General features: G+C 40.1%; 1 protein-coding gene across 5 annotated transcripts in view; it reads right to left on the reverse strand.

The window, feature by feature from the left end:
• Nucleotides 1-3,753: 3,753 nt before the first annotated feature.
• LOC129733861 (uncharacterized) overlaps nucleotides 3,754-16,105 on the reverse strand; it is a 263,164-nt gene continuing 250,812 nt past the window's right edge. For 4 of the 5 annotated variants that reach the window (XM_055695424.1, XM_055695423.1, XM_055695421.1 and 1 more), the window contains 3 exons: nucleotides 4,822-5,325; nucleotides 4,370-4,759; nucleotides 3,754-3,786 (listed from right to left, as the gene is read on the reverse strand). In XM_055695424.1, coding sequence (XP_055551399.1) covers nucleotides 3,782-3,786; nucleotides 4,370-4,759; nucleotides 4,822-5,325 — 899 coding nt within the window. In that variant the 3' untranslated portion in view covers nucleotides 3,754-3,781. Of the gene's footprint in view, nucleotides 3,787-4,369; nucleotides 4,760-4,821; nucleotides 5,326-16,105 lie in introns of those variants that run through there. The other variant, XM_055695426.1, reaches the window with a different exon arrangement.

Genomic DNA, 16,105 nt, shown 5'->3' on the forward strand with positions numbered 1-16,105 from the left:
CTCTAACCAAATGACGTGATACGATACCAATTTCAATTGACACGCAAGGAAAGGAAAGCTACATACAATGCGTCATTCTTTCCGTCAATTGATACATTCATTTGCTTCATTTGAAATGAGGCGGTGAACACCAGACGGGGAAGAAACCCGAAATCAAATCACGTTTGACAGCGAGAATGTTCATCGTGATTCGATGACAAGTGCCAAGACAAATGAAATAAAAATGAAACTGCTCGAATCGAAATGACTGCGCAAAATCTTCAGTTTCTTTTTCATCTTTCGAAAATGCAGAGCCCTGGTGTAGTATTTTCCAGAAATTCTGCGCATCTAGTAATAGCCAATTTATCTGTCCGTCAATTGTTTCCGGAATGATCTGCGTTCTTTCTGCTTCATAAATGTCCCCTTTATTTCAAGCAACTCTGTTTTTACTTTGTTTCCGTTTTCCCAAATTATCGATAACACAATTCTGTTGCAGGTTTCCTCGTTTGTGCGTGCATTATCCTTGTATGTTTAATTAAAGTTATTGCGTTAGACCATGACACGTTCCGCAACGTTGCCTTCAATAACTATTATACTTAAAATTGCCGAACTGTCATCAATTGTATTTTGTACTTTGTGCGGTTTCGGTTCCTACAATTTGTTATTAATATTTGCAAATTTGCAGCCAACAAAAATTTAAATGTAGAACGCGGAAATTGTTCTCGAGTATTTGTTGATTCTGGTGACAAAGAAAATAATTTCGCGGAACAAATGTTTTTATACGCGAGTATGAAAAGGATTTTTGGAAAGATTCGGGTCGGCTCTCAGCCTGGAAAATGGTAAAATATTGACCGCTATGCTGAGGAAGGTACCATCCAGCGTTTTAACAATGTTTTTTTTTCGGAAACACCGGTCTATACCGATGACCATTTCCGACGCCGCTTTCGAATGCATCTTACGTTGTTTTCGAAGAGATTAAAACAGCTGTAGATGCGAATGGTTTTTTATTCAACAACCGGACGCAACGGGAAAATTGAGACTAACATGCCTTCAAAAGAGTCAGCAGCACCCTGTGCAAAATTTCAGCTCAATCGAAATTAAAATGGAGTGGCTCACTGGTTCACGCCGATACTTGCGTCCTACGACGTGTTTAACCAAGGCAAAGCGCTTCGTCTTCCGAGGCCAACCAATTATGTCTGCATCCGAAACACTCATTATTTTCATAATATTGTTACGAACATTTACTATCGAGCACAACAAACAACAGTTTGACATTATTCATCAAATAGCAACGAAGCGACACGTTGCTATCGCGTTGCCAAATTCAATAACTCGCTACTACCGGTGGTGAGGATTGCTATTTCCCAAACCAACATAGCAACGCCCGGTGCGGTTGCCGCGTTATGGTGGGAGTTGCCAAACTAGCTTTAGAAACTTCGATTTAGCCACTGGTGGGCTTGCGATCACGTACGCGAGAAAATTTCTAAATTAGCCTGTTCGAAGCTGCAGAGAGAATAAAACATTCTGTCGCTTAGCCATCGCTGTACGAATCGAACGAAAAAAGGGTGTGTGCGTAACAGAAGAGAAAGAGAAACGTAACAGAAGAGAAAGAGAAACGAAAACAGAAGGAATTGCTGCAACAATCCTTCAGTCTGCGCCCCTCAATTTTCAGTACGCACAGTATGGACGAGGTCATACAGGAAACGATGCGGCACGAACATCGTCTTTCCCCACTTGAAGGAATAACCTCAACGGTGAAAACTGACGCGCATCCGAACACATCCCGAACTGTTTCAACGCTATTCGCGCCGCATCACCCTCGGCCCGAGCGTCGAGGAAAAAAAACCCGATCAAAGCTAACAAGAACAAAGCCTCTCTCTTTTGCCCAATCCCTTCTGCCATTTGAATAAAAAAAACACAAGCAAAATACTAATACTTACCGTGCGTCTTTTCTCTGAACTATGGTGTTAGTCGAGGATCTTCGCATGGGTGCGAGTCGCGCGTGCGACTCAGGCCTCTGCCATGATGAACGCGAACGCGAGCGATGGGGCGAGAAACTTGCCGTAGGTAAATGAACAGCCGTAAAGAGAGCTGTTTATTTACCTACGGCAAGTTTCTCGCCCCGTCACTCGCGTTCGCGTTCGCGTTCACCATGACAGAGCTACAATCTTCCACACGCGCTCTTCTTGCTACCTAAGTTCACATTTCACTCACACAAACCCATGGAGCCGAGAATAGAGGATTTTAGCAATGGTTTCACTTTCACCGGTAATACGAAACAGCCAAAGTCGTATAACCTTTTTCTCCACCCCTTACACTTGATAAAATCGTGATTATACCATCGAAACACTAAGTGAAATGCGATTATGCACTTTTCGCAACAAGAACTCAATTGATCGGCGCGGACAAGAACTTAATTGATTGGCGCGGAGCATTCGGAAAAAACGAACCGCACAGGTCGAGCCCTTACACCGAACTCTGAGAAGTGGCATGCTTATTATTATAGACTATCTCCCCGAAACTCACATTTCTGACAGTTAGTGGTAATGGTAACATTGTTTACGTTCTGGACTTCGTGCTTTTTCTGGTGGAGCAACCATGTGCGTAGTGGAAATGCTACTCAATTTATAATGGTTATCAGTGTACTGGCACCTCACGCACAACATTGAAAGTGTATTTTGGTCACAATTGAAATGATCTGCTATAATTGAGAACAAAACTGCATCACCCGAAGGTAAACAAAGTTACCAGTAGCTGTCAAACTCAGGTGCGTGACGTCACCGTGCGATGGTTTATTGTTTATCAGTGCTTGTGTGTAATGTGATCCTTCCTTTTACACGCTTATTGTTCTACTATACCGATGCTCGTTCCTCTTGCCAAATATCACCAGTTATAATTCCCTAGAGAAGTTTCGTCGTGCGTCCTTCTGGCCAGTTTTATAAATGAGAGGGACTCATGTTCTTGTTAAGAGGAAGTCACGCGAAGCTGTTATAGATTTCATCCTTAAGGAAGGGTAAGTGGTGGGGAACCTGAGAATGAACCCATAATTAAATGTCCAGTTTTTACATCGAATTGCCTGATTCTACTATGATTCGAACCTACGACCATTAGCTTGACAAAGCGAACTCTGTAACCTTGCGGCTAAGCAGCTCCCCTTTGGCCGGGTTTAGTTTGAGGTTAAACTGTCTTAACTTTTTAAAGACTTTTTCTAGGTTGTTAATGTGGTGATTAATTGATTAACCGATGACAATGATATCATCGATGTACAAAAATGCGCATTCTGGCTGTAGTTCGCTAAGGGTTATCGCCATCATGCGTTGAAAGCTATTAGGTAGTCTGTTAAATTTGTAATGTCCTGCGTTCGTTGCAAATGCTGTGAATTGTTTTGATTTGTCTTCTAGCTCAATCTGATGAAACTCTGACATTAGGTTGAGCGTAGAGAAATACTTAGTTTTACCTCGAGTATATCACCGATACGAGGTAATGGAAATTTTTCTGCTATTACTGTTTTGTTAAGTTGTCTGAAAACTACTACTAGTCGCCATTTTTTTTCTGTGTTAGTTGGTTTTTTGAATATCAGCAATACCGGGGAACTGTATGGGGAAGTAGAGAGTTGTATGATTTGTTCGTCTAGCATTTTCTGTATGTGTCGTCGATTTCTGATCTGTGGCTCTCCGGTATCCTGTAATTTTTTATGTAGACTGGACTACGGTTATTCAGGTTGATTTCCATAAAACCAATCATTTGAAACGATTTGTATGTTGAGTTTGATCGTATCCAATATCCGATTGGTCACGCATTTTCAGGCTATAAACAAATCACAAGGAAACAATTAATTTGGAATGTTTGAAATTATTTAAATGAAGAAAAATATGAGCGGGACAAAGCTTGCCGGGTCAGCTAGTAAAAAAATAAAGATCGTAAGCGATATCGATATTTTAAAATTAGAGTTGCTAAAAGAGAGAGTGATTCAGAGAAAATTGGGAAGACTTTCAAGTTAACTTGATAATTTTACGTTGTTTTAAATAGGAGCTATAATGCTCTATACATACACGAAGTAATTAGACAAGATGTCGGCTCTATTATCGTCAGGGGGGTAAATGATGTCCAAGATCGTTAATTTCTTGCAAGATGGTTCTTCATAATGCAGATAACCTCTCTGGAAAATATTAGTTCTGTATGACTTCATTAACCCCCCGGACGACAACAGGTAAAACCTGACGATAATAGAGCCGAAACCATCTAATAAATATTTATCAAAATATTTCATAAATATCAAAACAGTTCACATGATAACAGTGAATAGAACATATCGAGGGTGAACAAACAATAAACAAATAAGTTCATGAATTTTCACTTTTTAAATCACTGTGAAGCGCAGGCTACTTACCAACTAATAAAAATTGTTCGCCATTGAAAGACAAATTTTCATTTGCTAATGGCATTTGATTTACGGAGCCTGATACTAATAGGTTCTCTATCACGTAGTCTCCTTCTAACTTCGTAGATTTGCAAAACTTTCCAGCTGTAACCATATCCGCCGAAAGCTCTAATGGTTGCATGAGAGTAAGTTTGCTCATATGAAAAATAACGGTATTATTTGTTTTAGCAGCTATCATTCCTTTATGACCTTTTATCCATTTGTTGTGAACAGAAGTTACAATTTGCAAGAGATTCATTCGGTTAATTGAGTTGGTATTTAATTGAAACATAAACGAAATTATTTGTTCAACATTAACTGCGGCATACACACGATTAAGCATGTTCTTGAACAACACATCTGCAAAAAATAAGCAAAAGTAATTCAATACTAGAATAACACTCGGTGTTAATTTTTTATACTTTGTAGCATAAGTCCATGAAACCAAAAGTTATTGGTGTAAATTGCTACTGACTTTAAATCTCGCAAAGGCGTATTTCTTTTACATCTTAGACTTGTTACAGTTGTATGATAAATAGTCAAATTGTCCATATTGGCAGTTTTTGCTTGAAGACTTCCTTGAATTTTAATATTCGATTGTATTTCATTCATCTTATTCATTAGTACTAGGTCGTTGGTACGTGTATGTATTGAACATATTTTTAATTTTAAGGAATTCCATCCTGTTATAATCATGCGTGGAGATTTTTCTAAAATTCCGTGAACATCGATCTGTTTCATATGATTAAACTTTTGTATATGAACACTTGAAATATGAAATCTTCGAGTAAGTTTTGATTCATCATGCGCAGATGCACCTCTACCGATCTGATACATAATGATGTCTATCCAACGCTTCCTCCAATCTAGGAAATTCTTAACGTTGCCGATACAAAATTTCAATGCGTTGAAATCTCCTTTTTTGCCTGAAATTAATTGATATTTAGTTATCATTTAAAAATATAGAGGCAAGACTAACCACAACTACTTCATGATTTTCCTCTAAGCAGTCAAATAACAATGTTAATTTCGATTGTAAAACAATTTATTTATATATGAAATTTGGGCACAAGGCTTGGGCACAAGGCTCAAGTTTTGGTAGTCACATATATTTTTTTCAACTACAACAATATAAAAATAAAGAAAAGAGAACGACATAGAGGAATGGACTTTTGATATGCAGAGAAGAGGGTTCCCGGTGACTAAAAACATGCTTTTGGATAGTGTCAAACAGTTTCTCGAGGCGAGTCCGCGGAATAATGTGTTTAAAAACAACCGTCTAGGTTTGTCTCATACTTGACAATAACCCTAAAGTTTTGAAGCATGTGTTCTTTTAGGAAAGAAATGGATGAAACTTTTTTTGCAACGTCGACCCAAAATAACAATCAGAACACCTGAATTTATAACAAATGATAGCTCGAAGGTTTCTCCGAATGATATTAAATCCTGGTTAAAGAACGTTGAGGCGTATTTAAGTGAAATGGATTTGATGGATATTCTTGCTGACCCGCGTAGAATTTTGAACGGAGATGAAACAAGTTTTTATCTTAATCCAAAGACGAAGGCTGTATTTGCATTGAGAGGAAGCCGGAAGGTGTACGATATAGAGCGAAACAGTTTTGTTACATGATCCTTTTGCTATGGATCAGGAAACTGTTTCACCAGACAAATCACAAGAATGTAAGACACAAAAATTATTTCGAAAATTTGTAACTATAATTGGGTCATCGCGCATGAAGAAATTCAATAACGATTTTGTTTGCTTCGATAACAAAGAAGAAGAAGCACCTTTTGAATCTTTCAAGTGTTGAAGGAAAATGCACCAGGAATAATTGAAGCTGAACCACAAAATGATAAAGGGGGCAAATGCGATAGCTCTCTTGAAGAGATGGAAGCGGAAACAGTCGACATATCAGTTAACGAAACACCAGAAACAAAATTAATTTTGTTGCGGGAAGTTCTCACAACACCACCAACTCCAAAACGAAAGGCCAAACGAGAGTATAGATCTAAGAGGTTTCATGTGCTAACCTCAGATGAGTTCGTTGATGAGTTGGCTGCAAAAGAAAAAGAAAAGATGCGTCTTAAAGAAGAAAAAGAAAACAGAAAAAAAACTTCGCGGAGAACGAAAAATTGCTGCAGCCCAGAAAAAGAAAGAAATAACTGAAAATAAACAATTTTAAAATTTTCAAAAAGTACTAACAAAGAAAAATTAGGTTCCAAAAAGCTTAAATCAATTCGTTCGATGATAAATAAAATGAATGTTTTTCACTGTTGACCAAAACATTGCATAATATCATTGTTTGATTTTTGACGTAGGACTACGTCTTTGTTTTCTATACTAGATTACACTTTGTGAAAATGAAAATGAAACTGGCAAATGTTGCGTCAGATTTCAAACGGTTATAGCGAGCGAACGACTTAATGCATCTTAGTCATTTATATTTCGGTGGATAGATAAAATGTGTAAAAATTTTTTGATATTATGTTCAACATTGTTGCTTTACTGCTTAATGGTGGAAAAAGGTGAAAAGTTCCAAGGTCAAGCTTTCCCATACATTTCCCTTGTTCTTGACTTGCTTCCCAAGCACAGATAACAATAACATGGACGAAATAAATTCCACTGCCTACATCTTTTGACTCAACAAAGTGTTTTGGTTTGTTTGTCTTTGTCTAAGCTGCGTGGCCACGCCTTAATGGTAAAAATCTACGCTGAACTCGATACAAAAGACTGCGTGTGGAAAATTCAGCTTCAGTTTAGTTTGTTCCACAGTAGCGAGTGCGGTGCAGCCGTTAAAGCTTTGCGACATTGAGAAACGAGAGCTGCATACGAGTCAACTTCCAGGCACCGCGGAGCATGTTACCTGTATTCTCCACACGGCAGCAATAATAACCATTGTACGCTGCAGGATATTTTGCTGGCACAGCTGCTGGAGGGCACAGCGGAGAGCAAATTTTATATTTTATCGTTGCTACCGGTGGTGGTGTGATTATCAGCATTCTGTAGCATACATTTCGAGCTGAAGATTATCGAATTGGTTCTTTTTAGAACTATAAATGCTTGAAGATAAGAGTTACGAGAATTTTCACAACTACTCCTAGTGTGAAATGTCCATCCATTTCTCAATAATCATTTTTACAATAACGACCAGGGCGCACCAAAAATAAACGGTAGTGTTGCCTATGAATAGTTTTTCACAACAAGACATAACCCTCATTTCAAGAATTTTCACTGCTAAATTGAGTGATTTTCCGGTTTAATTGTATGTTTGTGTTCACTCGAACACCGTTATCAGTCAAACATAAGAAACGAAAATTAGTTAATCTAAGAACCAGAGTGATTTGCGCATCGGGAAAGCAAAACCTTTCTTTTGATGCTTATGAAAATCACTCAGTAGTATTGAAGATGTATTGGTTTGTTTCTCTTTCTTTCTATAAGCTACGTGGCCACGCCTTAATGGTAAAAATCTACGCTGAACTCGATACAAAAGACTGCGTGTGGAAAATTCAGCTTCAGTATAGTTTGTTACACATAAGCGAGAGCAGTGCAGCTGTTAAAGGTACGCGACATTGAGAAACGAAAGCTGCATACGAGTCAACTTCCAGGCACCGCGGAGCATGTTACCTGTATTCTGCACACGGCAGCAACAATAACCATCGTACGCTGCAGGATATTTTGCTGGCACAGCAGCTGGAGGGCACAGCGGAGAGCAAGTTTTATACGCGGCCAACAAAATAATCGATGCTACCGGTGGTGGTGTGATTATCAGCATTCTGTAGCATACATTTCGAGCTGAAGATTATCGAATCGGTTCTTTTTAGAACTATAAATGCTTGAAGATAAGAGTTACGAGAATTTTCACAACTACTCCTAGTGTGAAATGTGCATCTATTTCTCAATAATCATTTTTACAATAACGACCAGGGCGCACCAAAGATAAACGGTTGTGTTGCCTATGAATAGTTTATCACAACAAAACATAACCCTCATTTCAAGAATTTTCACTGCTAAATTGAGTGATTTTCCGGTTTAATTGTTTGTTTGTGTTCACTCGAACACCGTTATCAGTCTAACATAAGAAACGAAAATTAGTTAATCTAAGAACCAGAGTGATTTTCGCAGCGGGAAAGCAAAAACTTTCTTTTGATGCTTATGAAAATCACTCAGTAGTATTGAAGATGTATTGGTTTGTTTCTCTTTCTTTCTATAAGCTACGTGGCCACGCCTTAATGGTAAAAATCGACGCTGAACTCAATACAAAAGAGTGCGTGTGGAAAATTCAGCTTCAGTTTAGTTTGTTCCACAATAGCGGGTGCGGTGAAGCTGTTAAAGCTTTGCGACATTGAGAAACGAGAGCTGCATACGAGTCAACTTCCAGGCACCGCGGAGCATGTTACCTGTATTCTGCACACGGCAGCAACAATAACCATCGTACGCTGCAGGATATTTTGCTGGCACAGCTGCTGGAGGGCACAGCGGAGAGCAAATTTTATACGCGGCCAACAAAATAATCGATGCTACCGGTGGTGGTGTGATCATCAGCATCCTGTAGCTACATTTCGAGCTGAAGATTATGCAATCGGTTCTTTTCAGAACTATAAGATGATGAAGATAAGAGTTATGAGAATTTTCACAACTACTACTAGTGTGAAATTTTTATCTATTTCTAAATAATCATTTTAACAATAACGACCAGGACGCACCAAATATAAACGGTAGTGTTACCTATGAATAGTTTATCACAACAAGATATAACCCTCATTTCAAGAATTTGCACTGCTAAATTGAGTGATTTTCCGGTTTAATTGTTTGTTTGTGTTCACTCGAACACCGTTATCAGTCAAATGTTAGAAACGAAAATTAGTTAATCTAAGAACCAGAGTGATTTGCGCATCGGGAAAGCAAAACCTTTCTTTTGATGCTTATGAAAATCACTCAGTAGTATCGAAGGTGTTTTGGTTTGTTCCTCTTTCTCGAAGCTACGTAGCCACGCCTTAATTGCAAAAATCTGCTCTGAACTCGATACAAAAGACTGCATGAAAATTCAGCTTCAGTTTAGTTTGTTACACATAAGCGAGAGCAGTGCAGCTGTTAAAGGTACGTGACATTGAGAAACGAGAGCTGCATACGAGTCAACTCAAAATATTCATGGTGCGATTATCAGCGTTCTGTAGCACGAATTTTTAACTGAATATTATGGAATCGGTTCTTTTCAGAACTATAGATGCTTGAAGATAAGAGTTATGAGAATTTTCGCAACTACTACTAGTGTAAAATTTTCATGTATTCATGCATCGTTAGTTTTAAAATAACGACTATCAAAAATAAACGGTAGTGTTACCTATGAACAGTTAAGCGCAGCATATAATAATATTTAGTTTAGCATTTATTAAATATTTAGTCCTACGTCACCATTCCATACAACCCCTAGGGCTGTATACCTTGTAGTATTTCTTATATAATGAATTTATTCATTTTACAACTACTTCATAACATTTAGGTAACAACAAACAATTTCAGTTTGGCGATCGAGTTTTATTTGCATTTTCATCATATTTCAGAGGTGGGCGAAAAATAGTTCTTTGGATGGGCGAAATTGAGATTTTAGAGGTCGAATTTAGGGGCTTCGATACCCATCAAGAAATTTCTATTTGACACGACTAGATATGTTATTTGGGCTGTGATGCAAACCGAATGTGTAACACAATGTATACTGTGCACTATACAGTAAATATTGCACATCGACGAAGTAACACATTAAAATGTATCACGTTTAACTTGTTTGTCGTGAATAAAGCTGGCGATTTATGGGTCCGTTACCCTACCTGAAAAATGAACCGTAGAAAAATGTAGATACACTATCTACAATACAATACATGAATAACATGATAAAACAGTAAGTATAGGAACGACCATGAACAATGTGGGCCATTAGAGAGCTGGAGGGGGTTGGCCAGAAACTACGTTTCATACGAATTATAAAAAATAATGGTAATAGATATGTGGAATAACCAATTATGAAAACGTGGTCTATAGACAGCCTCTATACACATAGTGGCGTCTCCAGGTAGCTAGACACGTACACACAACCCTCCTTCCTCGCTTTTAAAGTCATCAGTTTATATAGAATAGATGTACGAAATCTTGTTTCATTCCATAAATAATATTAGTCATTGTAATTTTTTATCTAACCGTTGTTAGCCTATAGTTTTCAAGCTATTAGTCATTTTGTTACGTTACACCTGGCTCAGCGTTACCTAATGTTCCGTCACGAGTCTCATAATGAAAGTATTGTGGCTATATTTTTGTTCCCAAAAAGGCACAGCCTTCCACTGTGGCTTAGTCTGGCGAAACATTTGGTTTCCTTGACAGAGGACCGCGAACGGCTCTGTCAACATACCATATATCAACAGATTATGCAATAGGTGGTAAAGAACTTCGCGCAGCCTTCTGCTGTGCCTCAGTCACGTGAACTCAAATAGAATAAACAGTTTGTGTTGTGAACAAAACATAAGTCGCACGGCGACAATACTCTCGCGTGTGCTTTATCGTACATGCAGTACTAGATTAGGTTAAGAGTTTAGTAAGGTAAACAGAGAGTGGAGAAAGCCTCTCACTCTGAGTTGCCTGTAGGGTATATTTAAGTAGTGTTGTACAAAAAAAAGTTAATTAATCCGCTCTAATCTCGTGTGTTAATTCCGCGCCAACTGCGCGTACAGGATTTTTTTTTTCTTCATCTATAATTTATTTGACACGGCACAAATACAATTTAATGTTTAACGGCGCCAATTATATCTGGTAGCTTACTTTCTAAAGTATCTTAATAACTAAAAGCAAATTTTTTATCCTCGCTGCCGACTACGAGCTGAAACTAAATCTAACTTAAAGCTAGAATGTTTTGCATTAAAAGCACTGATTTGTTGTTTGATGGTTTCCCATCGCCATAGGTAAGCAGCATATTGAATATATTCCGCTGCTGGGCCAAGATATTACGGACTGGCATATTGGGTTGTCTCCCTCGGGACCTGAGAGTATCGTGCGGGTCTAGTTGCTGTTTCCGGATCCGGGGTCTTAACGTGTTCTTGTCGTTTGGTTGGATGTAGGCGGAAGGGAATAGGATTAAACTGGGGCGTGGATGAATTTCAGGAAAACGTATATAAGGGACATGTAGGATAGGTCACGGCTCGCCAAGACATCACGAACAGGAACAGCCGGCTGCCTACTTTCGGCCTGCAGGGAAGCTATTAATTTAGACCTGGCGTCACGGTGTACAGGGCATGACCAAACCACATGCTCTATGTCGTGATAACTCTCACCACAGGCACAGATACCACTTTCCCCGAGCCCAACACGACGGAGATGCGCGTCAAATCTATAGTGATTGGACATAAGCCGGGACATCACGCAAATGAAATCCCGACCTACATCCAACCCCTTGAACCACGGGCTCGTCGATACTTTGGGGATTATGGAATGTAACCACCTTCCCAATTCCCCTCTGGTCCAAGCATTTTGCCAACTGATGATCGTATTCTGACGTACAAGTGCGAAAAATTCATTGAAGGCAATTGGTCTTTCATAAATATCACCGTTTGTTGCGCCCACCTTAGCCAAAGAGTCCGCTTTCTCATTGCCCGGTATCGAGCAGTGAGAAGGGACCCACGCTAAGGTAATCTGAGTAGATTTTTCGGATAAAGCACTCAGATGTTTCCGTATTTTCCCCAGGAAATACGGAGAGTGCTTAACATCTTTCATCGATCGGAGAGCCTCAATGTAACTGAGACTGTCCGTAAAGATTAAATAATGGTCCGTGGGCATTTTTTCGATAATCCCTAGGGTGTACTTAATTGCAGCCAATTCTGCGACGTAAACAGAAGCAGGATTATCGAGCTTATGGGAGACGGTTAAATTGTTATTGAAAATACCGAAGCCAGTGGACCCATCAAGAAGTGATCCGTCAGTGTAGAACATATTGTTGCAGTTGATGTTTCGATATTTATTGGAAAAATTTTTGGGGATCTGCTGCACGCGTAAATGATCCGGGATTCCACGAGTTTCTTCTATCATGGATGTATCGAAAAACATAGTAGAATCAGAAGTATTTGATAAGTCGACACGATTTGGAATATTCGAAGAAGGGTTAATATTTTGGGACATGTGATTGAAATACAATGTCATAAAACGGGTTTGTGAATTAAGTTCGATTAACCTTCCAAAATTTTCAATCACGGGACGGTTCAAGACCTCACATTTGATAAGAATACGAGAAGATAGGCTCCAGAAGCGGTTTTTCAATGGTAGTACTCCAGCTAAGACCTCCAAACTCATCGTATGGGTCGACTGCATGCAACCTAAGGCGATACGCAAACAACGATATTGTATTCGCTTCAGTTTGATCAAATGTGTGTTTGCTGCGGAGCGGAAGCAGAAACACCCGTATTCAATAACAGACAATATCGTTGTTTGGTAAAGCCTTATACGGTCTCCTGGATGGGCTCCCCACCATTGTCCGGTTATTGTACGAAGAAAATTCACTCTTTGTTGACATTTTTTCATCAGATATCTCACGTGACAACCCCAGGTGCCTTTAGAGTCGAACCAGATACCAAGATATTTGTGTACCAAAACCTGAGAAATCGTTTTACCCATTAATTGTGTTTGAAGCTGAGCAGGTTCATGCTTCCTAGAAAAAACTACTATCTCAGTCTTCTCCGGAGAGAATTCGATACCTAGCTGTAAAGCCCAAGCAGACAAATTGTCCAAGGTATCTTGCAATGGTCCTTGCAAATCGGCAGCTTTGGCTCCTGTAACAGAGATTACACTGTCGTCAGCAAGTTGTCTTATCGTGCATGAATTTGCCAGACATTCGTCGATGTCATTTACATAAAAGTTGTAAACAAGGGGGCTTAAACATGAGCCCTGGGGAAGACCCATGTAGCTAATGCGAAAAGTTGCCAAATCGCCGTGCGTAAAATGCATGTGCTTTTCGGACAACAAATTGTGCAAAAAATTGTTTAAAATTGGAGAAAATCCTTGTCGGTGAAGTTTACCCGAAAGAATGTCAATAGAAACGGAATCAAAAGCCCCCTTAATGTCCAAGAACGCAGACGCCATTTGTTCTTTGCGAGCATACGCCAGCTGAATATCTGTTGAAAGCAGCGCAAGACAATCATTCGTCCTTTTGGCACGGCGGAAGCCAAATTGAGTATCCGATAGTAGGCCATTTGATTCGACCCAATGGTCTAAACGACGGAGTATCATTTTTTCCATCAATCTCCGGATACAGGATAGCATTGCAATCGGCCTATAAGAGTTGTGATCAGAAGCTGGTTTCCCTGGTTTTTGGATGGCGATCACCTTCACTTGCCTCCAATCCTGCGGTACAATGTTTTGCTCCAGGAACTTATTGAACAAGTTCAACAAGTGCCTCTTGGCATTGCCGGGTAGATTCTTCAACAAGTTGAATTTGATTCTATCTAACCAAGGCGCGTTATTGTTACAGGACAGGAGGGCAACTGAAAATTCTGCCATCGTAAAAGGTGATTCTATCGCGTCGTGGCCCGGAGACGCATCACGAACAATATTTTGCTCAGGAACAGAGTCCGGACATACTTTTCTGGCAAAATCAAATTTCCACCTACTTGAAGACTCCTCGCTTTCGTTGACTGTTACGCGATTCCACATTCTTCGGGCTGTGTTCCAAAGAGTGCTCATCGATGTCTCCCTCGACGTCTCGTTCACGAACCGACGCCAATATCCGCGTTTCTTTGCTTTAGCCAAGCTTTTAAGCTTGGTATCAAGCTCCGAATACCGTAAATAGTCGCCAGGTATACCTCCCTTCTGGTAGGCCAAAAACGCGTCTGATCTTTGCGTGTAGACATCGGAGCACTCTTGGTCCCACCACGGAGTGGGAGGCCGTTCTTTAATCGTTACGCCGGGATATTTCTTCGTTTGAGCTTGCAACGCGGCGTCGAGAATCAAGCCCGCGAGGAGGTTGTATTCTTCAAGTGGTGGATGATGTTGAATCGAATCGACCGCTTTTGAAATCATTTCCTCGTATAACTTCCAATCGACAATCCGTGTGAGGTCATACGGAATGTCAACTGGTCGCAACTGGGCGAGTTGACCCGTTATTAATTGAAATAAGAATAGGCAGATGGTCGCTACCGTGAGGATCGAGGATTACCTTCCATGTGCAATCCAACCGTAGCGACGTCGAACATAAGGATAGATCCAAAGCGCTTGGGCGCGCTGGAGGTTTCGGGATACGTGTCATTTCGCCGTTGTTTAAAATAGTCATGTCGAAGTCATCGCAAAGGTTATAGATTAAAGAGGAGCGGTTATCATTGTAAAGGGAACCCCAAGCCTCGCCATGAGAGTTGAAGTCTCCCAAAATCAAACGTGGCGAGGGAAGAAGTTCTATTAAATCAAAGAGCAGCCGTTGCCCAACCTGTGCTCTGGGAGGAATATATATTGAGGCAATACAAAGCTCTTTACCTTGTATTGTCATTTGACATGCGACAACTTCGATGCCTGGAATCGAGGGGAGGTTAATACGATAGAAAGAATAGCACTTTTTAATCCCTAAAAGTACTCCTCCATATGGGGTGTCTCGATCAAGGCGAATAATATTAAAATCATGAAAGTTGAGATCAATATTTGAAGTAAGCCAAGTTTCACAAAGGGAAAATGCATCGCATTTGTTTTTATTTATCAAAACTTTAAACGAATCAATTTTTGGTAAAATACTTCTACAATTCCACTGTAAGACAGAGATAGAATCCTTCATATACGCAGTTGAATTAGGCATCGAAGGATACAATCGCTGCAAGGAGGGGCCATTGGGCAGTCAACTGCTTCAAAAATGATCTAACTGTTGGGAGGAATGCTGTAGAAAATTTTTAATTGGATCGGGTACATTGAAAGTTTCAAAAATCCAGTCCACAATGTCAGAAAATTTCACTAATCCAGAGTTTGTTTCATCAACTGGATGTGCAAAAGGAACAACTGGGGTTTTAGATGTTCCTGGTAGTGCTGGGAACTCCTTCTGGGACCTTAAATTTGCAAGCCCAGGAGGTGTTTGCTTCGGTTTTTCCGCAGCACTGTTTGGTTTGCTTGTAACTTTCATTTCACTTTGAGAAATCTTAGGACCTTTTCTGGGAAGTTTAGGAGAGGAAATATTTTTCCACTTTCTAGACTCCCCAGGATTGGCGTAAGATGTTCCCGCTGGTGAATCGTCAGAATCGGTTTCATCAGAGGACAACAGATCATAAGGGTTTGATGTAATGGGAGAAGTGGTAACGGTCTTCTTCAGCATCTCAGCGTAAGAACGCTTCAAACGCTCTTTGAGAGACCTCTTTATTTTATCCCTGCGCTGCATGTACACCGCACATGTCGAGAGCTCATGCTGACTCTCCCCACAGTGAATGCATTTTTCAGCATTTTTACTGCAGGAATCATCCGCATGATTCTCCCCACACTTGCCACAACGTGCCTTATTGCAGCAGTAGGCGGCGGTGTGGCCTAACTGCCTGCAATTCAGGCAGTTCATGACGCGAGGCACATATAATCGCACAGGGAGACGAACCCGGTGGATCGAGACGTGGCTTGGTAGCGCTGATCCGGCGAACGTAACTCGAAACGAGTCTGACGGGGTGTATACTGTTTTGCCACCGATGATCGATGCTGACCGCAATTGCTTGCAG

This window comes from Wyeomyia smithii, chromosome 1 (assembly GCF_029784165.1).
Source record: "Wyeomyia smithii strain HCP4-BCI-WySm-NY-G18 chromosome 1, ASM2978416v1, whole genome shotgun sequence".
In the NCBI taxonomy this organism is placed as follows: domain Eukaryota; kingdom Metazoa; phylum Arthropoda; class Insecta; order Diptera; family Culicidae; genus Wyeomyia; species Wyeomyia smithii.